This window comes from Bactrocera neohumeralis, chromosome 4 (genome assembly GCF_024586455.1).
Source record: "Bactrocera neohumeralis isolate Rockhampton chromosome 4, APGP_CSIRO_Bneo_wtdbg2-racon-allhic-juicebox.fasta_v2, whole genome shotgun sequence".
Taxonomy (NCBI): domain Eukaryota; kingdom Metazoa; phylum Arthropoda; class Insecta; order Diptera; family Tephritidae; genus Bactrocera; species Bactrocera neohumeralis.
Window position 1 is genome coordinate 41,993,518 of NC_065921.1, and position 26,044 is coordinate 42,019,561.

Here is a 26,044-nt window from a genome sequence, read left to right on the forward strand (position 1 = left end):
TTGAACGTCAGAGTACAACGTTTGACGTTGTTCTACGTTCCGGTGGTAAGTTTATTGTAAAGGGCGATCGATTTCGAGGATCCCTGCTTTTTTAAGAATACAAAACAGAAACTTCACATTTAATGGGGTATGGGAAGTGGCGCCGTCTTGTTGCAACCAAATGTCGCTGAGATCACGAGCTCCAAATAGTCGGTTATCATCCCGCGATAACGGTCACCAATGGTTACATTCTCACCGGCATAATGTTTTTAAGAAATATGGACCGATGATTCCACCGGCATTCAAACAACACTAAACCGTTGTTTTTTGGATGAAATGGCTGCTCTTGCATTTCTTCAGGCTGCTCTTCTTCCTAAATGCGGCAATTTTGCTTGTTTACATACCCATTGAGCCAGAAATTATCCTCATCTTCTTGGAACTTTTCAAGAGCCCATAGAGCGAAACGATCTCGTTTGAGAAGGTCGGGTGGCTTCGATTCTTGCACAAGCTGTATTTGGTACGCTTTCAATTTAAGATTTCGACGTGAAATGCGGCAAGTCGTTCCATACGCCAGTCCGAGTTGCTGGGAACGGCGTTGAATCGTCTCTCCACGGTCTTCGTGTACACTATCAGCTTAATTCGAATATTATCAAATTATGAATGTTGGGATGATCAAGATGGATGATGAAGTACGCTCAGTGGGCCGATTATGTTGATTCGGGCTAAATTGGCAATGTGACCGTGTAAGAGAGATCCATGAGGAAGTAAACAATAGAGAAGAATGCACCAATGGTTCTGTGGTCAATAGTTCCAAAGGTCTAAAAATGTAATAGTAACAGAAGCGGGCTCTTCTGTAGTAACCCTTACGCATAAGGTAGCTTTAAACTAAATGACTACAATTTAATTTTTCAGTCCGAAATTGGGGGGATAACAGCAGGCTTCAAGTGGGCATTAAGTTTCTTCAAGGCTTTAAAGCAAACAACACAGGGTATACCACTGTGCACTCGGGTGCACAATGAGTCTAATAATGGCCTAATTGCAGCCGCTTGTGGTCTACGCTCGCACGCCTCTTCTTATCAACCAATCATAAGTAACATATGAGTCAATAAATAAATATTGTTAAATCCGAACACGTTTGTTCAAATCTAAAGGTGTAAAATTTAAGGGGTTAGTAGGGTAATCTTTAATTTTTTTTTTTTGCATTTTCGGTTCCCGTATATATAGTACATAATTAGAATTAATGTAGAAACCCACTTCACCATTGGAAGATTTCGAAAAAGGCCCAAAAATAATAATACCGCTCGACGTTCGGAGTGCACACCTCAAATTTTAAACGCGTTTTAACTTTTTTAAACTGGCGTACTTGATTCCGGTCGAACTACTGAACCGATTTGCTTAATTAAACGTCTGGCTATCGCCTCTATATTTTTTTTTTTAATTTATTGACAATGTTATAACAAAATTTATGTAAAAAAACATGGGGAAAAATAAAAAAAAACACGTTAATTACTTTTCTATGAAAACAAAAATGTCAAAAAACAGGCCAGATTACCCTACTGACCCCTAAGTTCCTATATGATCAAGAATGCATATATGTATGTACAATACTCATGAAGAATTCGATTTCTTATTTTTGATTTTGCCGTTGTAAAATGCATAGCGGAGCCAATAGAAGAAAGAGAAGAGCTTTCGGTGCCGCGAGCTTTTCAGTTTAACAGCCATATTCTGAGAATGAATATTCTGGTCGATTTATTGGCGTAGACACCGCTTACGAAGTTGTAGCCGAGTTTACAGCAGGGCACCAGTCGTTCTTCTTTTTCGCGGTTCAGCGCCAATTCGAGATTCCAAGTGCAGCCAGGTATTTCTTCACCTGGTATTTTTAACGGAGTGGAGGTATTCTTCTCCCTATGCTTCCCACGGCGGGTACTTTGTCGGATATCTTCAGAGCTGGAGCGTTTTCGTCCATTCGGATGACATAACCTAGTCCGCGTAACCGCTATCTCTTAATTCGCAAAGTCCAATATCTCGTACATTGTTCCATCGAATGCGATATTCGCCGCGCAAGGACTATAAATCTTCCGCAGAACCTTTCTCTTGAAAACTCATATCTCCGACTCATCAGATGTTGTTATGTCCATGCCTCCGCACCATATTGCTCATCGTCAGTTTACAGCTTTATTTTGACGAAAGCTGGACCAAAAAGGAAAACGTGTCTAGAAGTTTCCAGATCATTTTCTTAATTGCAACTTTGATAAGTTGCGTCCTCCAAAATCTTTAGTCTCAGCGTGTGCATGTCAATGCGATAATGTCTAGTAACAGCTCAATGGGCCTTTTACGTTTCACATTGGGACAGAAACAAACACACAAGTACCAGTTATCAACGCTTGCTGCACTTGAGACCCATAGATTCAGCGACCAAAGGCACGAAGACGTGGGAACCGCTTCTCTCCCTGATGGAATTTGGGTAAGGGTGCGTTTCCTTACAAGCTTATAAGCCTTAGAATTCGCTGTGGTCAGACACCTCGCTAAGTTTAATATGGAAGTTGAGGATTGTCCCTTTCTGGGACTCCTAATGTGTGAAATTTTCTTGAGCCTGATAGCAATCTTCGCAGCAATACATCTGCCGGCTATGTCGATGGGATCTAGTTATGTGTAAAATGGCATTAGGTGCCATCATTGCTGTTGTACGTAGTATACCACAAATGCTAATGAAAGACGATCGTTGAACACATTCTAGGCGTTTTGTGATTGTAGCTTTATCGAGCGCTCTCCGCCACATAAATAGAAAATGTATCCGCACCAACATTGGGCTTCCATTGTAGCTTTAAATCAAGGATTACGCGCAAGAAAGTCACCTTTTCGACAGAGTGAAGTCGACAGCTCCCCAATAAGGGAAGGGGTGTGTCCAAGATTTTGTTAAATAAAAGCAGTTCAGTTTTTGGATTGACAGCAAAGCCGCAACTACTTGCAAACTGCTTCTAAGAATTTTCCGTTAACCAAGACAACAATATAATCGGCATAGGCTATCACCCGACCGCCTCATCCCTTAGGTCATTTACCGCTTAGGTCTAGAGTTCTATCTTCTAGTTGCGGGGTGCCTCGATTGACTTTTACGTAGAGAGTTATGTTGCAAAAAATACAATATATGGGATGCTTGAGGTGCGATTCGGTTCAATGCTCTCCAGGGCACGAATGACTGCTTCCGAACGCACATTGTTGATTACTGGCTAAATGTTGAGAAATGTCCCCACTGCATATTCCCTAAATATGCGGACTCCCTCCGGCTATGACAAAACCGCGTGCAGAGCAGTCCCTACTGACCTGCTTTTGCTGTAGGCATGTTGAGCCCCTAATATCGTGTAACACCGTATACAGTCCCTGATGTAGGGGTCTATAAGCCTCTCCAGCGTCTTCAACAAAATCGAGGGAGGCTAATAGGGATGAAATTCTTGGTATTAACAATAGAGCTCTTTCCGGCATCCGAGAATGAACGCCACCCTTAGCTGCCTCCAAGCCTTGGGAATGTGGCCTAATTTTACACAGTTTGCGTAGTTAAGGGTCAGCCAGCTGCATAACATCTTTACCGTCTGCTGAAGTTGTGCAGATTTTTGTTTTAATTTCAATTTTAAAGTAGCCCTCATCAGTGGTATTATTTTTATGACAGACACTGTATATGCCTATCCATATATGTTTAGCGTGTTCAATTGTTCACCGGATGACGTTTACCGTTATCCAGTAGTATTGCACATAATTACTGCCCGATAGCAAGCATTTTGTCTTCGATTTGTAAGCCGGGTGCCACAATACATGGCAATTTTGCAGCGAATTGCCTGTCTGCTGTCAGACTATTTTGTCAGAAAGTGACTGCGCACGCCCATGCTTTTGGCTATTTTAATTTTATGGTGATCATATACAATTTTAGAAACACTTTTATTTACAATATGAACTTTTCGCATTAAAATTAACAAGGTGTCACTTTGTACCTATTTTTATAGGCGTGGCAAAAATCAAAATTTGTCTATTTTGAATACCTACCTCCTCAGCGTCTAATAAATTCAATTTATCCCTTTCTCCTAATCGTTTTATAAACAAGCGTATTTAATAATAACTCTGAGAAATTAAAAACCTTAACCCCAGCCAAAAAAAAGAAAAACTCAATAAAAAAAGACTCAAACTTAAACAACCCAAAGATTTTTCCTACTCTAACCTCAATTACGGAAAATCTCTATAATAGTAAAAACATTGACTCCCAAAAATTTGTAGCCATCAATAGTATAAATCATGAAAAGCCGCTAAACACATACAATATTTATACTCTCGCAACAAAGTTGCTAAGGAGAGTATTATAGTTTTGTTCACATAACGGTTGTTTGTAAGTCCTAAAAATAAAAGAGTCAGATATAGGGTTATATATACCAAAGTGATCAGGGTGACGAGTAGAGTTGAAATCCGGATGTCTGTCTGTCCGTCCAAGCTCCTTGTCATGAGATATCATGATGAAACTTGGTACAAGTATTTCTTGGCTCCATAAGAAGGTTAAGTTCGAAGATGGGCAAAATCGGCCCACTGCCACGCCCACAAAATGGCGAAAATCGAAAACCTATAAAGTGTCATAACTAAGCCATAAATAAAGATATTAAAGTAAAATTTGGCAAAAAGGATCGCATTAGGGAGGGACATATTTGGACGTTTTTTTTGTACATATTTTTTGGAATCTTGGAAACTACTATAGCTATGTCAACCAAACTCTATAGAGTCGTTTCCTTCAGGCATTTCTATATATAGTTCAAAAATGGAAGAAATCGGATAATAACCACGCCCACCTCCCATACAAAGGTTATGTTGAAAATCACTAAAAGTGCGTTAACCGACTAACAAAAAACGGCAGAAACACTAAATTTTACGGAAGAAATGGCAGAAGGAAGCTGCGCCCAGGATTTTTTTTAAATTGAAAATGGGCGTGGCGTCGCCCACTTATGGATCAAAAACCATATCTCAGGAAATACTCTACCGATTTCAATGAAATTCGGTATGTGATATTTTCTTAACACCCTGATGACATGTACGAAATATGGGTGAAATCGGTTGACAACCACGCCTTCTTCCAATATAACGCTATTTTGAATTCCATCTGATGCCTTCTCTGTATAATAATATATATAGTACATTAGGAACCAATGATGATAGCGGAATAAAACTTTACACAAATACGGTATTTGAAAAATATGTAAATGACGGATAATGAAATCTCGATTATCACTTTATCATGCGAGAGTATAAAATGTTCGGTGACACCCGAACTTAGCCCTTCCTTACTTGTTCTCTTATCGTTACTGAGAACAAGAGGAACCTAACCAAATTTACACGTGATTGCAATTTACTCGTTCTTGTTAACAACAAACAAACTGCACACATTTTAATAAAAACAAAAAATCTCTCTAATATATGCGAAATTAACAGCATTAACAAAACTTTTAGAAAAAAATAACAATTGGCCTTAAGGATCAAAATGTAATCAAAGTTAATAAAATAAAAAAATGACAAATAATGAATATCTAAACACTCCTTTCAATATTCTATCATTTGACTTATACCAGCTCCCTAAAGACCTAAAAATTGGTTTCGAAATTATTCAAATCAAACCTTATATTCCTAAGCCTATGCAATTCAGAATATGTTACGTTGTCGGTCATACAAAAACAGGTGTACCAACACTCCCGTTTGTGTCACATGTACCTTATCCCAGCACTTAGAGGTAATAAAGTGCACTCAAATGAAATGTATTAACTGTAATTCTCAGCATAGATCAACAAACAAAAAATGCCCAACTTATCTTAAAAATTCTTAAATATTCTACAATAAACCGAACATCAATTAAAGAAGCGGTAACTTATGTGAATAAGAACTCTTCACCAGACTACTTCACAAAAGAAAACCCAATAGAATCACTGGACATAACCATAGAATCAATAATCAAAGCAAAAACAACAATAACCAAAATCAACGAAAATCTGCAAAACAAAACCAATAATTATAGCAAACCTATTGCTGACAACACAACTACAAAAAAAAAAAATCTGAATAAAATTTCAAAATCTGCTAGTAGTCTTGAAGAAGAAACATTTGAACTGGAAATACTGGACTGACAGCCCAAACACTCCAACACTCGTACAAATGCATCTCTTGTTACATTCACTCACTTTAATTTTCTACTGGAATTACAACAGATGTGCTCCAAATTGCAGAAATATTTGCCACTTATTTTTCATCGGCTTCTGCAGGTGAACAATTTTCACGTGAATACATTTCTGCGAAAAATCGCGTCCTCAAATCGGTGAATAAAATTTCAAAGTCTGTTAGTAGTCGTGAAGAAGAAATTACACTGTTTGTACTGGAAAATAACCTTAAAAATACTAAAGAGAATTGTCCTCGCCCGCACAGAATCACCATGCAATGATTAAAAATGCACCTCTGGTACTAAAAAGTCGTTTAATTAATTTATATAATTTAATCGTCAAAACTGGTGTGTTTGCCCACTCTTGGAAAAAATCAAAAGGCATTTGTATTCCAACAAATATATAAGAAAGATCCCGCTTTCCCGCTTTTATCATGTTTAAGCAAACTGTTGGAAAAAATAATATCAAAACGAATACAATATTTTTTATTTCAAAACAAAGTAATAAGTAGAAAACAAACTGCTTTTAAACCTAGGTCAGGCACGGTAGAGGCAAAAATTTACCTAGACCACTTTCTGGCTAGCAATTTATCGACTCGAAATCACTGCTCTGTTATAAGTGTTGATTTTACAAAAGCCTTCGATGGCATAGGTGTCCACTCTATACTTAATCAACTTGATCAGTGGAAAGTTGGTCCGAAAATCTACAACTATTCAAAAGCATTTTTATCAAATAGAACATTTGCGGTCAACGTAAACGGATATAAATCAAACTTAAAAAAAATAGAAAATGGAATCCCACAGGGTTCTCTCTTATCGGTGACGTTATTTCTAATCGCATTTGAAAAAATAAATGCTTTAATGGAAAAAGTTAATAACATATCCCACTATTTATATGCAGATGACCTTTATTTTACTTTGAATATTAACGATGTAAACACTTAAAATAAAGATTTGAAAAACTTGTCTACTTTATTTACAAATTGGTCATTAACATAGGCTGCATCAATTAATTTTGAAAAGTGTAAGCACCTACATATATGCAAGAAGCGGAACTGCAATCTTTAAGATCCAGTGTTTCACAATAATATCATAGAAAGTGTGCTCTATCTTAAAATCTTAGGAATAACCCCTAAAAACTCACTTGGAAATACCAAATCAAAGTCCTATGTGAAGACCTTTCGAAATGAATAAATCTACTCAAAAACATATGCAGCTTGAAAAGTGGCGCACATACAAAGTCTTTATTAAATATTATGAAAGCCTTGCACTGGGGAAGATCTACTATGACCTTTATTATACATATATAACAAAACATCCAAATGCAAACATCCAAACATGGCAGCACGCATAATTAGTTCTGCGTTTCGAACAACTCCAATTGCAAACATACTCTATGAACTGAAACTCCCTACTATTGAAGACTGCATTTTTAAATTAACTGGGAATAAAATATATAACTGTATACAAAACTCTGATAACATCCTGTACATACTTACAACTTCAAGGCTCTAGCTCACTCGAAAAGATACCTAAAAATTAGTTCTACAATCACAGAAATCTTCAAAATGGCTAAGAAGATAGGCATAGATTTATCGAAACTAAAAACCTACAAAGTATTCAGTCCTCCCTGGAAATCTGCAGAATCTACTTTCCAGCGGTTTTCCCAAAAATAGCACGAACCCACTTCCTTTAAGGCAACTACATGTCGAGGCAGTGCAAAAATGGAAGTAAAAGAACTGGCTAAGTTGGTACTGTGATGGTTCAAAAAAGTTGAAAGCACCTTTGCTATTACAACAGAATCTAAAGAACTAATCAAAAATGGGCTTTTGTTTAGCTACATGGCTATCTTCTCCCCGGAAATTACAGTTATATCAACAACATGGCAGCAAATCGAGTTTTAAGACAAAACCCCAGCAACGTGTTTTCATGAGACTTAAACTCGACCATACTAAACTAACGCACGTTAGTGATTTGCGTACCGCTATAGCAACACTGGACTACGAAAATATAAGCAAACATTTACCTCCTTTACCATTAAAATTAATTTAGAGTTGCAAAGTACACATAAGTAAATTAATATGTATCTATACAAAATGGGACGAAGGACTAAGCAGCCAGTTTCCCTTTGTTTTTTCTAGTATGTCTGTAAATTTATTTACACGTTATAAAGAAATTATTAAATACATAAATAAATATTTTTTTTGGTTATATATGAATTTTTTGAAGAATTCTTTGTTATGTATTAATATCAATTATCATATGGTCGAGTCAAAAAAAGTTATTTTGTTAAGTCGGTATACGTAGCATAGTCCTTAATTACTATGCCAAAAATGAGCGCGATCCGTCAACCAGTTTATTTGCAGCAGTTGCTTAAGTCGGTACACCTCAGTAGTGGGTTGCGATTTTTACAGCAGATAAAAATATAGAGCAAAGATTTTCTCTCAAATTTTGTATTTCTAACCATATTTCGATTGCGGAATCGTTTCGAAAGTTGGAAAAGGCTTACGGTGATTCAGTTTTATCAAAAACACAAGCCTAAGAGTGGTACAAAGCTTTCAAAGACAGTCGAGAGATCGTTGAAGACATATCCTGTTCTGGACGACTTTCGACCTCTTCAACTGATGAAAATATTAAAAGAGTGAAGGATATGGTGCTTGCAAATCGTCAGCCAAATGTTAAAGAGAAAAGCTGAATTTTTTTTCAAAAAGAATACGATTGTGATCGAATTTAAAGCCAAAAACGCAATGAATACCATCGATCGACCACCGTATTCAACAGATTTTTTCTTGTTCCCAAAACTGAAATTGCCGCTCCGTGGAACCCGTTTTCAGTCGCTCGAAGAAATAAAACAAAATTCGCTGAAAGAGCTGAAGGCCATCGCAAAAAGTGCTTATGAAAAGTGTTTCGAGGACTGGAAAAACCGTTGGCATAAGTGTATTACATCTGGTGGAAATTATTTTGAAGGCGATAAAATACAATTTCCGGGTACTGTTTCGCCACGATGTAATTGAGTGAAATAATATGCAGATATCTCTTGTTGCAATATTAGGTTTGTGTCTTAAGTCTTTTGTATGAATGCTCATGCATGTTTTTTTTATAACAGAACATTGCTTTATCACCCTGTAAAACTATAAATTTCAATATAAAAACGTTTTGTGCTCAATATTGACTTAGACGCTGAATTTTAGGCGCAATAAATTATGAAAAGGTGGAAGTTGAAGAGCACGACTTGAGCTGTGTTAGTGTATTCAAATTTGTTTATAGATTTGGCAATTAAGAAATACATATTTGTACAAATTCTACTTATCATAATTCATAAAGATAGTATGAAATATAAAAGGGCTTATGGCGTAGGTCGCAGCACATTCCTCAACTTTTAATATAATATAATGAAAGCGCTCGAAAAGATTCTCTGCCTCACGCCATGATTTTTAAACTAACCATAGATTCCGTCACAAAAAATCCCAATTAATGAATTAAAAGCAAATATTTGTAAGATTAGAACCATTTCTTGTATATGAACCTTAACCTTTTGTTATATTAGAATGTAGAATCTACTATTTTACTGCTCAAGAGTATAAGAAAGCAAATGCCGTTCAAGTGCATGGAAATTTTCCCTTCTTTAAAGTCGGCTTCAAAGTTCATAGTGTCTTTTAGAAAACAATTTATACAACATCACCAATGCTATATGCCATAATTTACCAAAAATATAAATAATCTTTCCACAAAAATTGAACTGTACTGAAAAATAAGACAACTACGGTATTGTGAGTTGTCAAATCGTTTACTCCACTTAACAACTTAATAGTTTGTGGCGGTGGGTGATTTCAATAATTGCACTTCACTTTATTTCCAATAATAATCTAATAACTCACTTTATATAATTTTTAATGCTCAACAAACGGGCCAATCATTTGCTAACCAAGCCGCAGACCCGCTTGGCGCTGGCTTCGGTCGACAAATCTCTGAAGTAGCTGCGATCATTCGCCAGTGTCCACACTTTGTCACACGTTTACGGTCACTGTGCAAAATGTTTTTTAGTTTTTTTTTGTTTTTGTGTTATTAAATTGTTTTTGCTACTTGAATTTATGGCCGCATTGAGCGTAATGAGCACATTTCTTTCATTGTTTCGCCATACCTAACATTTCCATCCGACTTTGCGGTGAACCATTGCGGCGCTGCGGCTGCAGTTCCTCGTTGACTTCGTGTGAAAAATGAAAAAAAAAAAAAACAATATGACTTGGGTGTAAAAGCTTATGTTGTCACTTTATTTGTGGTTTTATTATTTCATTCGTTTATTAGTATGGTAGTTAGATAACTTGTTGTCGTTTTGAGTACATTTTAGTTTTATTTCTCAAATTAACTTAATTTTTTTTATATTGTAGAACGATTTTTTGGTTACCTCAAAATAAACTTTCATTACTATTGATCATCTAACTCAGCATTAAAGGACTTAAAATAGACCATGAATGAGAAAAAACGTTACTTATAGTTTTAAAATTTTATTGGATTATTCATACATACTTTACGAATAATAAAAATATTAAAAAAGTTAAGGATATGATGCAGAAACCAAAAAACATCCGTTTGAAGGCGAACTAAAGTGAGAAGGCGAATCATCCCACCCTAGGGTTGTGCGTTGGATTTGGAAATCACCGCGTAAAAAAACACCTCCAATGAAAAGGACGCAACAGCCTCGGATGAGAGACCATCCTTTTGATAACGACCACTGCAATCGTGTTAAAGATTACGATTTAAGGGCGTGTACCCCGGTGGATGAACGTCTAGCCACAATCCACATAAAAGCGAAGTTTTTCAACATATCGCTGATTTGCGTCCACGGAAGACACGTCTCTAGTTTTTAAACGTGAGCACGCTCTGAGGTTCTAGTATTTACTCGGGCCACTATCTTGTTGCAGCGAAGTTACGCACATCAACAACAACAAGGAAGGTTCGACGTTGAGAAGCTGCAGACGCTGCAGACGCAACAGACAGCCGAACGGTTTTCTGCTCGACTTGTACTTCTGCTCTCTGAACACTCATTAGTTTTCGGAAAATGCAAATGGTACGATGAGGAGTGCCGTGTCGCAGCAGAGAGAAAACAGATTGCTGGATGGGAAAGATATCGAGAGTTGAAGAGGGAAAAGAGACGCATTTGCAGACAAAAAAAGAGAGAAGCCGAAATGCGTGAGTACGAAGTTCTTGACAAGCTGGCCGACAGGGGTAATGCTCGAAAATTCTACGAAAATTTGCGGCGACTAAGAGAAGGTTTTACGATCGGAGCATACTCTTGAACTCCCCGAGGTGTCCAGTAAGTGATGCTCAGATCATACCGAAATTATGGAGACAACACTTCTACTCGTACAGCCTGGTAAATGGCAGTGAAAGCAAGTGCGAATACCGCAATCAATGGAACGATAAGCTGTACGAGATTCGACATTGGCATAGTTCATTGACGAAGTGGAGAAAGACCTGGCTACACTTGGATCTCCAATTGGCGCCAAATAGGGCAAAGGTAGAACGATTGGCGTGCTTTTGTAAACACGGCTATAACCTCGTAACCAATAAAAAAAAGAGGATGAATATTTGTATGACTCAAGCAGCAATAAAGATCTTGAAATAATCCAAAAAGTATAAACTACATTTTAAAGCTGTTCAAAATCGATCTACATATATATTTCCAAGTCTCCAAATCCGAACATATCCAACCTTCCAACTGACCTTAAACCGGTTGCATCTGTGTTAAGAGGTCGGCGGGGTATTTGAAGTGTCTTGATTGAGAATTTGAGTTCAAACAATTTTTATCATATATTCAATTATTGGTGAAATTCTGTGCTCCAATGCAAATATTGTACGATTAAGAGTATTCAAAGGTAGTGATAGTCTTATAAACTAAATAGTTCTAAGGATTGGTTTAGATTTGGATCACTGGCACATGGTGTAAATTGTCTCTTCTTAATATTTCGTTAGAGAATACAAAACTCTAAAATAATTAACAACACTCCCAACTAATAAAAAATCGTTTGAATTTATGCAATAAATTGTAAGTTAGGTTAAAAACACGAGCAAATCTCCAATCAAATTTGACATCTATTCACGACGTGCGGCAGGTGTTAAGTGCATATGCCACAGCGTACACTTGTGCAGCAAATTCATTATCAGTCCGACGTATCAAAACGTGCGCAGCTTCCTTCCTCTAACACATACAACAACAAAGTTACAAGCCATTTGAAAACACCTTCACTGGCAGCCAAGTTGACTCAATGTTACAGCTGCCACGACCGCCAAACGCCAAACGATTATGCAATGCTTGCCACATGCAACACGCGCAGTCGTACAAGTAACCAAGGAAAAGGCGACAATAAACAAACAAAAAATGATTTAATAGGAGTATGTGTTTGCGCATTCGCCTATCTCCGATAAAACGCAGACTCAACAAATAAACACACAGCAAGTAAGGTGGAGATAGGTTGGACCGAAACTGAAAATTACTTATAAGCCCATTGGGTGTTATAGAAGCCTTGGTAACAGTAAAAATTGAAAATATATTGTATATCGTATCTTCCGCTAGAATATCTAATTACTAAAAATATTTGCTCGATATTTTTTAAGGTAAAAAACTCTTAAAAATTAATGCGTTTTAGGAACGTTATAAAAGTTTTATTATTGATTTTGTACAATTCCTCTTCAATAGTTAAACTCATGGTATATGTTTCCAAAACGAGATTTATTTTATAAATTTACATAACAAATCTTTGCTTACAAGGAATTTAACTCGTTATCTTCTGAACGAATGTCTATTCCTACTCAGAAAAGAATATGGATAAATTAAGTACTACCTTATAATCGTTATTACAAGTAACTTAGGTAAGATTCATATTAAAGATATTGAACTACAATGAAACTATAAGCAAACCGAAAGCCTGAGAACCCTTTATACTATATTTTGAGTTTTGGTATACATTTGGGGTCATTTTATACATTAAGGAGCATTCACTCGTTAGATAATGTTAAGAGGAGAAACTGCCGACTAGGCTAAGAGTATTATTATTAGCTGGAATGTTATGGAATCAAACCCATTTAAATCTAAAATTGTAAAAATTTATTTTTCTTCTCTGGAAAATAATCCAGGGGAGTGATAGTAGCTTCATTTAAGTGACCTGTTTAGATGCCCGTGGTTGGCACAGGCTGATTCGTTTGCACTGCAAAGCGGTTTTCAGCGATTCCCACGCCGTCCACTTATGTCGCTACATGAATAAGATAGCTTGCGATATCCGAGCAAACTTTTCAGGTGCTAATGGCCGCCAAAGAGTGACAAGTTTGCTCTGCAAAACAGTTTAATTATTTTATATAAAGTTCAAACAACTCACGAGGTGGGAGAGACTCCGTGGACGAGTCCTGGCATTATGTAACCCGGTGGGTGAACGTCTAGCCACAATCGATGTGACCGTGTCGTGCCGTGGTTGGCATCTTTAACGCTAGGGTGGTTAAAAAGGCATATTTGGCACAATATGCTCCAAGATCCTAGCATTGACACGGACACCTATCTTGTTGTACTTGAATACGAAAAAAAAACTTTTTCACTATAAAATCTTAATAAATTTCTTAACAATAACCTTCTTTCGAATTATGGCCTTAGTAGTACTTTTTCTTGTTTAAAAATCGTTTGTGTTCCTCTTTCTTTCTTTTCTTATTTGGGGTTTGTTGGAAAATCTCTTATTATATGATCTCTTTTCGACGTTCTTTCAGCAAGATTCGGGTTTTAGTGGTTACGTTGCGTTTATAAGTAAAATATGTTGAGTTCATCCATAAGATGGTCTTTATACTACTGTGATCAAATTGAATTTTTAATTTATGCTTCGCGTGTTTTTCGAATCGGTAAAATTTTTTTCTGTAAGTTGGTAGTACTGTTAGTGACATCTGTCAAATAGTGTCTGTTTAACGTCAAAATATTCATTAGTATTTGAGATACGCGTCGTTTTATGAGGCTCTAAAAGTGAATTCTTCAATTTTTACTATGTCTGAATTTATTGAACAAAGAATGGCAATAATGCACCATCTCTTACTGCATTGGTTATTCGTGATTATTTCGCCACATTTTCAATAAATATCGTGCCACAACCACCGCATTCGCCTGATTTACTTTCGTGTAACTTCCGGCTATTCAGCAAATTCACATGATCACTCCAAGGACATCGTTTTGACTCAATTGAGGATATAAAAGCTGAATCGCAGAAGGCTCTGATGGCCATCACGACGGAGGATTTTTCCAAGCGCTATGATGACTGGAAAATTCCTTGGCATAAGTGTATTGTAGAGGGAGAGGATTACTTTGAAAGAGATGAAATGGATAAAATTCAACTTTTCAATTTGATCACAGTAGTATACTCTTTCTTTCTTTCTCCATCACTGAACCGGGATTTTCCGAACATTTTCGACTGCTTTACCTTACACGAGTACTTTTAAAACCACTTGACATGTAAGAAAAGTTGAATAATCTTTAAAGGCAGCGTTGCTTGTGGGCATAAAAACGGAACACAAATAAACACGTGACGTGTATCGAAATGCAATCAAAGCCAAAGAAATGCAATTCCTTCACATTGTCAACACCATTCGTCATCTTTGACGGTCAATGCCACAGCCGAGACTTGTTGACTGGTCGGCCGCTGTTGGCCTAGCGCACTCATTGTCATGGTTAATGCGGAAAATATCATAAATCAGAAATCATCATCATTTAAGGCAATATTACGCTTAAATGCAACAGTTCGCAATGATAAATGTCCCGTTAAATACTCGCTCATGGACTTAAATTTGTTGGTGCGATTATTTAATAACCGGTAACTGCAATAGTAACTGTTTCATATTAATGATTATTGAACGTCATAAACGTTGTAAATACCTGTTAACACATGTATATAATATACACACATATTTTTATGTATGCACTTATATTATATATGTACTATACATTTATTTTTAAATATTTATTTAAAATATGCGACTGGTTACTTCATTGTCATATTTAGACGATTATATATATAGACCTTAGTCTCCTACGAGTTGGCTCAACATCCGCAACATATTTGCACTCCTCCATACTTCCATTCATTTACAAGCACATACATACGTATGTATATGTGGGAAGTAAGCGCATAAGCCAAGGAAATTGTAATGGGAGTAATTCCAAAAGGAATGAGTGTGAAACTTCAACCCGGAGGCAGAGTTACACCAGCGTTGAAAGTGTTGCTGACGACAACTAAAATGAAAGTATGCAAAATAGTGTAACAGTACTTATACATTTAATATCTTTACATATATATGTATGTATAATAACTTCATATGTATGGGTGTCGTTATGAGGAGCTTTGGTAAGCTGAGTAGGGCGTATCAAATAAATGTTACGATTTTGCAGGAAGTGTAGATATTAATCAGGAAATAGCGCAGTGCGAGATGAAGTCTCCATAACTACGTGGTTGAGAAGATATGTATATAGAGTGATACATTTCCAAGTTCCCCACTTTTTTAAAGACAAAACAACAGAAACTTCAAATTTAATGATGAATATATATTTTGCATATTATCTCTTTCAAATATTGGCCCCTGCTACATCTCAGATGGTCCATGGCGCTGCGTTTGAGCATTTCAACTGGTAACTGGTGAATTACACTCGTGATGTGTTGCTCGAAGCGGATTACTCGCATAGACTTTACATGTCTCCCCATAAAAATGCCGAACAATGTGATATCACAAGATCTCGGTAGCCAATCATACGGCCCAAAACGTGAAATTTCCTGCTTACCGAAGTATTCTCTCAATAAATCCATTGATTGATGCAATGTGTGGGAAGTGGCGCCGACTTGTTGAAATAAAATGTCGCCGAGATCACCGGCATCATTTTTGAAGAAATATGGACCGATGATTCTACTAGCCCATAAACCACACCAAACCGTGGTTTTTTCTGGATGAAGTGGCAGGTCTTAAAATGCAGAAATTTTACTTGTTTAAAAATGAACGATTAAATGAAAAAAAATTGTGAAAAAAGTAACATGACAGCTTGACACCCCTTATGTGTAGTAATAAACTGGTACTAGCTCAAGCTTAATATTGAGAGTAAACGAAAATTATGAAAATAAGCAACTACGTTCATTATTAATTTCAGTCTAGTGAAAGCTTCCCCTTGCTTTTTTTGTGCCAGTCAGTGTCCAATTTGAAAGGTCTACAATTGCGGCGAAATGAGTCTTGCTAAGAGCAAATAGTTGAATGGATCTAATGGTTTCTCCCTTACAAAGGGACTTGTTCTCAGTCTGATGATATTGGGTTGAACTTGTCCTTCCTGGCAAGTCTTGAAGTAACTTGATGCTATTTATAAAGATGTGACACATTCTCAGTCCAGCCATGTGTTATTGTTGGAGTTGTACGCAGCTCACTGCAAGTGCAAATAAGAGGTACTTTCTAACACGTTGCAGAGGGTGATTGAAACTTTTGCCAATATACTCCACCTAATGAATAATAGATAAAACTTTATTGGCTTGACTATGGTTTCATAAAGCCAAAAACCACTTCTGGTGACAAGGTCTAACTCTATGGATATATAAGTCTCCGATATCTTCCCCACTCTCTTATGAATAGGAATAAATTAGGCCCCCACGAGAGCATTCTATTTAGTATGGGCTTCGGATACTTTACCCTGTTCGCAGGTTGCAGACGAATGCCTCTCAATGAGAGAAAAAGACGTTCGGTACTTTATATCTTCTGATAAATGGCAATTTCAATTTTCAATTTTATTCGGCAACCTCGGCACTTTCTTTTTACTGGAGAAATTTGCTCTTTATCGTCGTTTACATGGATAATAGACATAGCCAAAGGATATAGAACCCCGAATTGCAGGCTGCTCATATAAACCTTCTGAAATGCACCTGTATTATCCAATCCGTTATGGTAGTTTCTTTGCATTTTTTCTAATTTTATGGATTTTGTAATTGAGATATGACACCGGAGACTTGAAGCTTTGGAACGTGTTCAAAGTCCGGCAAAATGATATTCATTCACAAGATATGAAATATTTATACAGCTTTTGTATGCATACCTTCACTTTCCTCTTCATAGATAAATACTTATTATACTTAGTAGATGTATAAACGTGTTCATGAAACTGGGTAAGTGTGTTTTCCATACCATATTTTAATTTGACCCCAAAAATAGCAAAGATTCACAGTTTGCTTCTCTAATAAATAAACTTTCATCTATTCGCATAATAATAATACGCAGCATTAATCTGTATCTAATTACGTATAGTACATATTTATATTCATAATGTTTAATAAAAGAGTGAATTAAATATTAAATATGTTTAGTGTATGTTCAGACAGTTAATAAAAAACGGCGGGTGGTGATTACATAACTCAACAATTAACAATGATTTTTTACAACCTATAGTGTGATACTTATCAGTCGATTGCTTGCCTCATACTCATATTGCCAATGCTACGCATATTCATACTTAGATGATGACCCGATATGCGATGCACGTTCCAATTTGCACGCTCATAAATTCATACAATCAAAATCGGAACGTGCAAGAAAGGAGACCAGCTGCACATTAACGGTATGCTTCAAGCAGAAGTTTTTAATAATTTTATTTTCTTCCAAATAATTTTTTTTTGTCACGTTGTTACCTCTTACCATATGTGGTATACAGGTAGTAGGTGCGTATGTGTGAATCTACAAGGTGCTTTCCAAAGTAAACAGGACTTTTTGAATCTAGCGTCCCCTGATGGCGCCATCTATATGTCGACTGGTGTGTTAGAATCTGCTATCTTTATCGATTGTCCAGTGAGAATTTCATGACATTTCATAGATTGGAAGTGAAGTTATTGCGTTTTAAGTGTCCGTATGTTTGTGTTTTCGGTGCGAAAATGAGCTTCGAACAAAGAGCCAACATTAAATTTTGTTTTAAAATTGGTAAAACTTTTTCCGAAACGTTTCAATTGATGAAACAAGTTTATGGCGATGATTGCCTATTCCGTAGCAGAATGCACGAGTGGTTTCAACGTTTTCAAAGTGGTCGTGAGGACATAAATGACGATCAACATGTGGGCCAATCAAAATCCGTGATCACCGGAAATTCCATCGAAACTGTGTCTGAATTCATCAAAAATCAGCCGAAATCGTCATTGAAATTCATGGAAATGGAATTAAACATCTCCAAAACATCGATTTATCGCATTTTGACCGAACATTTGGGCTTATTAAAGGGGTGTGCACGGTTTGTTCCGCACAAATTGACTGGCGACCAAATCATATTTTAACCATTAACCACTCCCCGTATTTATCTGATATGGCACCGCACGACTTCTTCCTTTTCGGAAAAATGCATTTGTCCATGAAAGGAAAGCGTTATGCAGACGTAGAGGCCATTCAAAAGGTTTGCACCGGCATACTGGCGGCCAACGAGCTAAAACCCTCGTTCGACATGCTTTTGGACCGTGCAGAAAGCTGTATTGAAGCATTTTGAATAAAATATACTATTTTGAATAAAATAAATTGATTTGCCGAAAAAAAATCATTTGTTCTGTTTTTTTTTAAGTCCTGTTTACTTTGGAACGCACCTTGTATGTAGGTTTGTCAGTGGTTGCGGTAGCCGAACACGCCTCTTATAATTGGTAATTTATATTTTTGACGTGAATTGCTTTTATTGCGATTTACATACCACTTAGGCTATTTAGGGTATTTCATAAAAATCGTCATAAAGTTAAAGCTATTATTGCTGTTTAATAAAACACATACATATTTTCTGGGTGTTTTAGCAATAATAAGAAGACAATTAGTAATAAATTAAAATATATAAATAATAAATTATTATAACAAACATAATCTTATTTATTTTATTATTTCGTATTTATCAAACTCTCCACCCATATTAAAAATTTCTCCACATTTCTAACAGTTCGTCTATATTTTATGGCTTTACGAAAATATTTCATCCGTTAACTTCAAGATGTAAGATATCGCTTTAAAAAACTAAGTTCACTGAAGATTTTGTTTGTTATTTAATATATTTTTGATCTAATACGATAAACCGGATATAATAGACATCTTCAATTTACAAGTATAAACCTTTCTTTTGATAATATGTTTGAGAAATGCTTTCATTCAGGATTAATTGGAAAGTTTTCATCTATCGCACATTCTCATTAGGTTTGAGAACTTAAAGAGTTGTGATCAGATTTGGAGAAAACCGTTTATGTTGAAACCAATTTCATACAATTTTCGATTTCATTGATTTAATATATGACGAGTTCTCTTGATTTTGAGTTCGAGCGGCACCCACTTTGCAGAGATATCTTGATTATCCATTATGTTCATTAATTTTATATCCAATATGTTCTTCAATTTGATATTCAAAACAGTTTTTAGTGTTTTCGCCCAAAACGTTCGAGTGTCCTCTGGACTTATTGACGCCTTGATCGGGTCGATTTACAGGGAGTTAAAAAAAACGGAAAAATCACGTATGCGGGAAGTGTTCTATGGATTATTCTGAACAATTTTGCCCAAGAGTCCATCAGCCCACGATTTTTAAGGCGAAATTTTTAGGAATTATAAAATTTGTATATCGGTTTTTGAGATATGAATGTATGTAGGTGCATTTTGATATTCTATTTATCATTTCGGAATCTGCAGATCGGATAACTACTGATATATATCTCCCATACAACCGATTATTCAGATTTAGACCATATTCTATTAGCCAAAGCTGTTCAGAATAATCTGTAGAACTTTTTTTTAGAAAAAAATCGACCCGCCCTAATGGACGTAGAGTCGAATAACATTCATCACTCTTTTTTATCAATGCATTTTTGTAGGTTAAGTTAAGTTAAAATATTGTCATAACATAGATCTGACTTGAATAGATTATAGCCGGTCCATTGAAGTGCTTAGAACTCCTATAAAATTAATCATAAAAACCCTTATTAATCGATGAAGCGTTTTGAGTCAATCACAAACTTGTTGAGGCGGCTAAAATGCTAGTATGACTGTCGGATTGTCTCAACCGCAGTCTTGCAAAAGCGGGACAATGCAAGAGAAAATGCCTGGATATTTCCACTTCACCTTCTGGCATACAATTTTGACATTTTTCGTCAAACTGGATTTTCAGCATAAATGTGGATTGAACAATGCCCAGCAAGACCTTCTTTTGTATTTTGTAACCTAAAACTTACATATTTAATTAAGCGCTCAAAAATGCTGTAACTAACTAACAATTATCTGACAATTAATTCCAGCGGCACACTTTCTTGGAGAGGATAGGAGTTTTTCGGAATATTTGGTTAGCCAAGGTCTCGCTAATTGCCCCGCCAACTTCATGATGGCCAGCATTTGACTGCGTTTGATACGAACTCTGCCTATCCTTACTATTTGCAAGATAAAACAAGAAAAAACGCTAACTTCGGCTGCACCGAAGCTGATATACCCTTTCAAATGCAAAAGTTTTATATACAAGAACTTTTTTCCGATCGTTCAGTTTGTATGGCAGCTATATGCTGTAGTAAGCCGATCTGAACAATTTCTTCGGAGATTACGTTGTTGCCCTAAAAAATAACCTGTGCCAACTTTTGTGAAGATACATTGTCAAATGCGAAAGCTTTCCATACAAGAACTTGATTCCGATCGTTCAGTTTGTATGGCAGCTATATGTTATAGTGGTCCGATATCGGCAGTTCCGACAAATGAGCAGCTTCTTGAAGAGAAAATGACGTTTGCGAAATTTAAAAACGATATTTTAAAAACTGAGGGATTAGTTCGTATATATACAGACGGACGGACGGACGGACGGACAGACAGACAGACGGACATGGCTAAATCGACTCAGCTCAACATACTGATCATTTATATATATACTTTATAGGGTCTCCGACGCTTCCTTCTGGGTTTTACAAATTTCGTGACAAACTTAATATACCCTGTTCAGGGTATAAATATGATTTTTACAAATCAAATACATGTCTATCATGCCATATTGTATTAAATAACGGCGTTATTACTCAGCCGTTTTCGAAAATAGGTCCAACAAAAAGAAACTAAGTAAGAAAACGGGAGCTTGTGGCCTGAAGCGAGAAAGTGTGAATTGCGTTTTTTGTTACGTGCACGCATGCTCCCATCTACACACACACACATGCACTTACGCATACTCAAAAATCTCCTACATACACACTCATCAATATATGTAAGCATCCAAATAACTTCCTCATCGGCCCAATAAAGCGATCAGTTGGCGCTGCGTGCGGTTTCTGCCACAACAACAACCGAAAAGCAATTACAACAACAGCGAAGTGAACAGGATTACACTAGATTTTTTTAGCTGCCGCCACTTGCTTACTCCCCTTTTCCATTTCTTTATTTATTGACCACACAATCTACCGGCTATTTTGCCCGAATATGCATAGTCGCCACACCGGCGTCAGGCGCTTGTCGCGATCGAGTGCTCCATATGCATATCCGCTAGCGATTTGTCTCAGGAAATATGACCAAAATAGGGAATATCAATTGCCGCCGCGGCCACATCGCTCCACTGGTGTGCCTCGTCCACATATCTGTGTGTCGCTACGCGGCTGGAGGCGTCGCCACGTTAGCGCGGCAATCAACTGTCTGCGCACCGTTAACCAAGCTTCACGTCTCGTTTTCAGCGCCTTGCATTTTGTTGGTGCAATTAAAAAGTAATCATTGGAAAATTTGTGAAAAATCGTCGACTAACAAGATACATACATATATTCATAAAAAGTCAATTGGAAAATTAAGAAAGCATTAGCAAAAGCAAAAACCAAAAAATAAAAGAGTTAACAATCAACATCAATGTTTTTGGCCCGATTATGTGGGAACTGGTTGGTGGCGCTGTGCTGCCATGCTGGCCAACATGTCCCATCTATAACATCTTTTACTTCCGAAATGCAGCCGGTGGCCAAGCGACCTTCCAGGCGACAATGCGCGGCCGCGTCTAATGCAGTCTTGTGCGTCTGCGTGTGCGCGTGTGCTGCGTACAACAATTAGTTCGTCGACGTTGTTGTGCCTGCCTGCTTGCGTTCGCTAGGTGGCTTCCTGTTCGCGCCGGTTTTGGTGTTGTCAAGCTATAAAGGATTTTTTTCACTTTCCACAGTTATACACACGTTTACTTGTTACCTAAATTTATGCATGTTTTCAAACGCCTTTTTGTTTATTCTCTCGTTTATACGATTTTTGGTTATGCGCTCGCGCCTTGATTTTGGGATTAGTGCGTGGCGGCCAATGCACTGAATTCGTGTCGTTCGAAACTCACACCCACATTCAAACATAAGGAGGTGTTCATATGCGAACAGGTATCGTGCGCGTACGCACTATTTTTCGGTTATCTGCTCTCGTTGCACGGCTTCGGTCCATTAGTCTGGTTTTCGTATTTACTGTTATAGCCGTTGTCAGTTGCGTTGCGTTGCTTTACTCATTTTCATGGAAATTAATTGTCGTAACATTTTTAGCGCGACCACTTCCTCGAAAAAGCAATTGATCGACAAATGCGGAAAGGATTGCTTCGTGATTTTTGGCTCTCAAAGTCAACGTTTTAATGTCATGAACTTAATTTGTTCACATTTTCAATAGTTGCTTGTCTTATCAATATGCTATTACCGTAATTGCATAATAAACTAAACTAATGGTAATTTGAGTATACATACATATGTATGTATGTACATACATATATCTAATAATCATTCCTATGAAGGGTGCATACATTACTGCCAGATATCACAACTTAGTAGAGCTTTTTTATACTCGCAACAATGTTGCTAAGGAGAGTATTATAGTTTTGTTCACATAACGGTTGTTTGTAAGTCCTAAAACTAAAAGAGTTAGATATAGGGTTATGTATACCAAAGTGATCAGGGCGACGAGTAGAGTCGAAATCCGGATGTCTGTCTGTCCGTCCGTCCGTCTGTCCGTCCGTCCGTGCAAGCTGTAACTTGAGTAAAAATTGAGATATCATGATGAAACTTGGTACACGTATTCCTTGGCTCCATAAGAAGGTCAAGTTCGAAGATGGGCAAAATCGGCCTACTGCCACGCCCACAAAATGGCGGAAACCGAAAACCTATAAAGTATCATAACTAAGCCATAAATAAAGATATTAAAGTGAAATTTGGCAAAAAGGATCGTATTAGGGAGGGGCATATTTGGACGTAATTTTTTTGGAAAAGTGGGAGTGGCCCCGCCCCCTACTAAGTTTTTTGTACATATCTCGGAAACTACTATAGCTATGTCTACCAAACTCTACAGAGTCGTTTTCTTCAGGCATTCCCATATACAGTTCAAAAATGGAAGAAATCGGATAATAACCACGCCCACCTCCCATACAAAGGTTATGTTGAAAATCACTAAAAGTGCGTTAACCGACTAACAAAAAAACGTCAGAAACACTAAATTTTACGGAAGAAATTGCAGAAGGAAGCTGCACCCAGGCTTTTTTTTTTAATTGAAAATGGGCGTGGCCTCGCCCACTTATGGACCAAAAACCATATCTCAGGAACTACTAGACCGATTTCAATGAAATTCGGTATATAATATTTTCTTAACACCCTGATGACATGTACGAAATATGGGTGAAATCGGTTCATAACCACGCCTTATTCCAATATAACGCTATTTCGAATTTCATCTGATGCCTTCTCTGTATAATATACATATGTATACATTAGGAACCAATGATGATAGCGGAATAAAACTTTACACAAATACGGTATTTGAAAAATATGTAAATGACGCATAATGAAATCTCGATTATCACTTTATCATGCGAGAGTATAAAATGTTCGGTGACACCCGAACTTAGCTCTTCCTTACTTGTTCTTCTTTCTATTTATTCATATAATCTATCGCGGCTTGAAAACCGAATATTTGATGTCTGAAATTTAAGCTCGTGATTTCAGCGACATTTGGTTTCAACAAGTTGGCCATACTGTTAACTGTTGCATTTTCGTTAGCGAAAATGCACTTGGACAAACAATTCTTTGGAAAACTCAATTAATAAATATTCGTATTCTTTGAAAATAGTATTCTTTATAACATAACACATCACGAGTGTCATTTGCCAGCTACCAGTCCAAATGCTCGATTGAGTCATTGAAAATTGCACTCAACGGATGTACCATCTGAGACGTAGTCGTGGCCAACATTTGAAAGAGATACTCTTCAAAAAGTAAATGTCAAATAATGTTCTTTCGATTGATAATAAGCATTGTCCATTAAATTTGAGGCATCTGTGGTTTTTCTTTAAAAAATTAAACCTTTAAGTATAAAACGTCTCCGAACAGCTCTATTGTAAGAAGTATTTTCATCACAAAAGTGTATTCCGAGGTTTTCTATCGCTTTGATCTTATGACGTGTATATACATACATATATATATATATGTATGTATGTACATATAAACATATAAATCAAAAGACCAAAAATGAAAGGAATAATCCAATAAATGGATACATATGTACATACATATATTTTGCACTTCTTCACCAGAATAAGCAAACATTTTTACAAATGGTAAGAAAATCACTTTTTGCTTAAGATTTCGCATATTATCAATTCTAAATTTGTGGAAAGCGTACATACATACATACATATGTATATCTATTCAATATTTCTTCATTAAAAACTGTCACTTATACATATGTATGTACATACATACATATGTGTCGTGACATTTTTATTTTCTGCTTAACTTTATCAATTTTTTCGTTTCGTGGACGTTCCTCTTTATGTAAACAGTCGTTTTTTACCTACATATGTTTGCTAAATAGCAGCGAATATGGGAATTCCCCGGTTGAAGTTTTTCAGTTCTGTTAGCCGTCCAATCGATTAAAGTAGGGAAGTAGGGGAACCGCATTTGCTTCTATTCAGCAGAAATGAGTACGTATTCTGGCAGAAATATACATACATGTATGTATTGTATGTAAAACAACTGATTTAACGAGAATGCACAAAGAGAAAAATGAAATGCTTTAAAGAAAAAATACAAATGTCACATACATACATATGTATGTACATATGTACTTATGTGTGATTATCTTGTATCGTATAAACGATTTTTTCCCCTGCAAATGGTAAAAATAATATTTCTCAAATTCTTCAAATGATATGTCACTTGTTGTTTTACATACATATGTTTCTGCCAGAGAACGTACTCATTTCTGCTAAAGAGAACATAAAAGCAAAGAACTTAAAACAATGAGAAGGTGCAAATTGAATTTGGTATGGTGCGCGATGGGAGGGCTAAGAGAGCCGAATAACTTCAACAGAGGAATTCACCATATTCGCTGCTATTTAGCAGCAGAAATAAGTAAAAGACGACTGTTTACATGCAGAAACGAGAAAAATGGAAGATGTGAGGCAGAAAATAAAAATGCAATGTCACATTAGTATGCGCGATGGTTTTTTTATGAAGATAAAAAGGAAATTGTACACACATACATACATATGTATTTGCACTTACCCAGATTCAAGGTTGGCACAGTATTCCTTTTGAGCAATTTTGTGCCAATTGCCTCTTTTACGAAGTGTTTCTCACAAACGAATGAGTTTGTGGGTGGAAAGTGGTCAGTGGGCAAAATGCTTAGATTCTCCTTCCACTTTTCAGCCAGCTCCCGTTCATTTGGAAAACTAAACAGACGTAGTATCCCACCGCTGGTACTTTCGCAACCGCGAACACGACACTTTCTAATTTTTGGCATTTTTTTAAATAACTATTATTAAAAAACTCACTCGAGCAAACGAAAACCAACCGACTGACACAAAATCACAAACTTTATAAAGTATATGCGTACATACATACATACATATGTATGTATGTACATATTTAATACAGAGAACAT

At 36.6% G+C, this 26,044-nt stretch overlaps 1 protein-coding gene across 3 annotated transcripts in view; it reads right to left on the reverse strand.

The window, feature by feature from the left end:
- LOC126756504 (uncharacterized) overlaps positions 1-26,044 on the reverse strand; it is a 61,656-nt gene that overhangs the window by 19,931 nt on the left and 15,681 nt on the right. For 2 of the 3 annotated variants that reach the window (XM_050469598.1, XM_050469602.1), the window contains exon 1: positions 25,666-25,917. The exons of the other annotated variant lie outside the window; for it this stretch is intronic. In XM_050469598.1, the coding sequence (XP_050325555.1) occupies positions 25,666-25,903 (238 nt within the window). In that variant the 5' untranslated portion in view covers positions 25,904-25,917. Of the gene's footprint in view, positions 1-25,665; positions 25,918-26,044 lie in introns of those variants that run through there. 3 annotated transcript variants of the gene reach the window in all.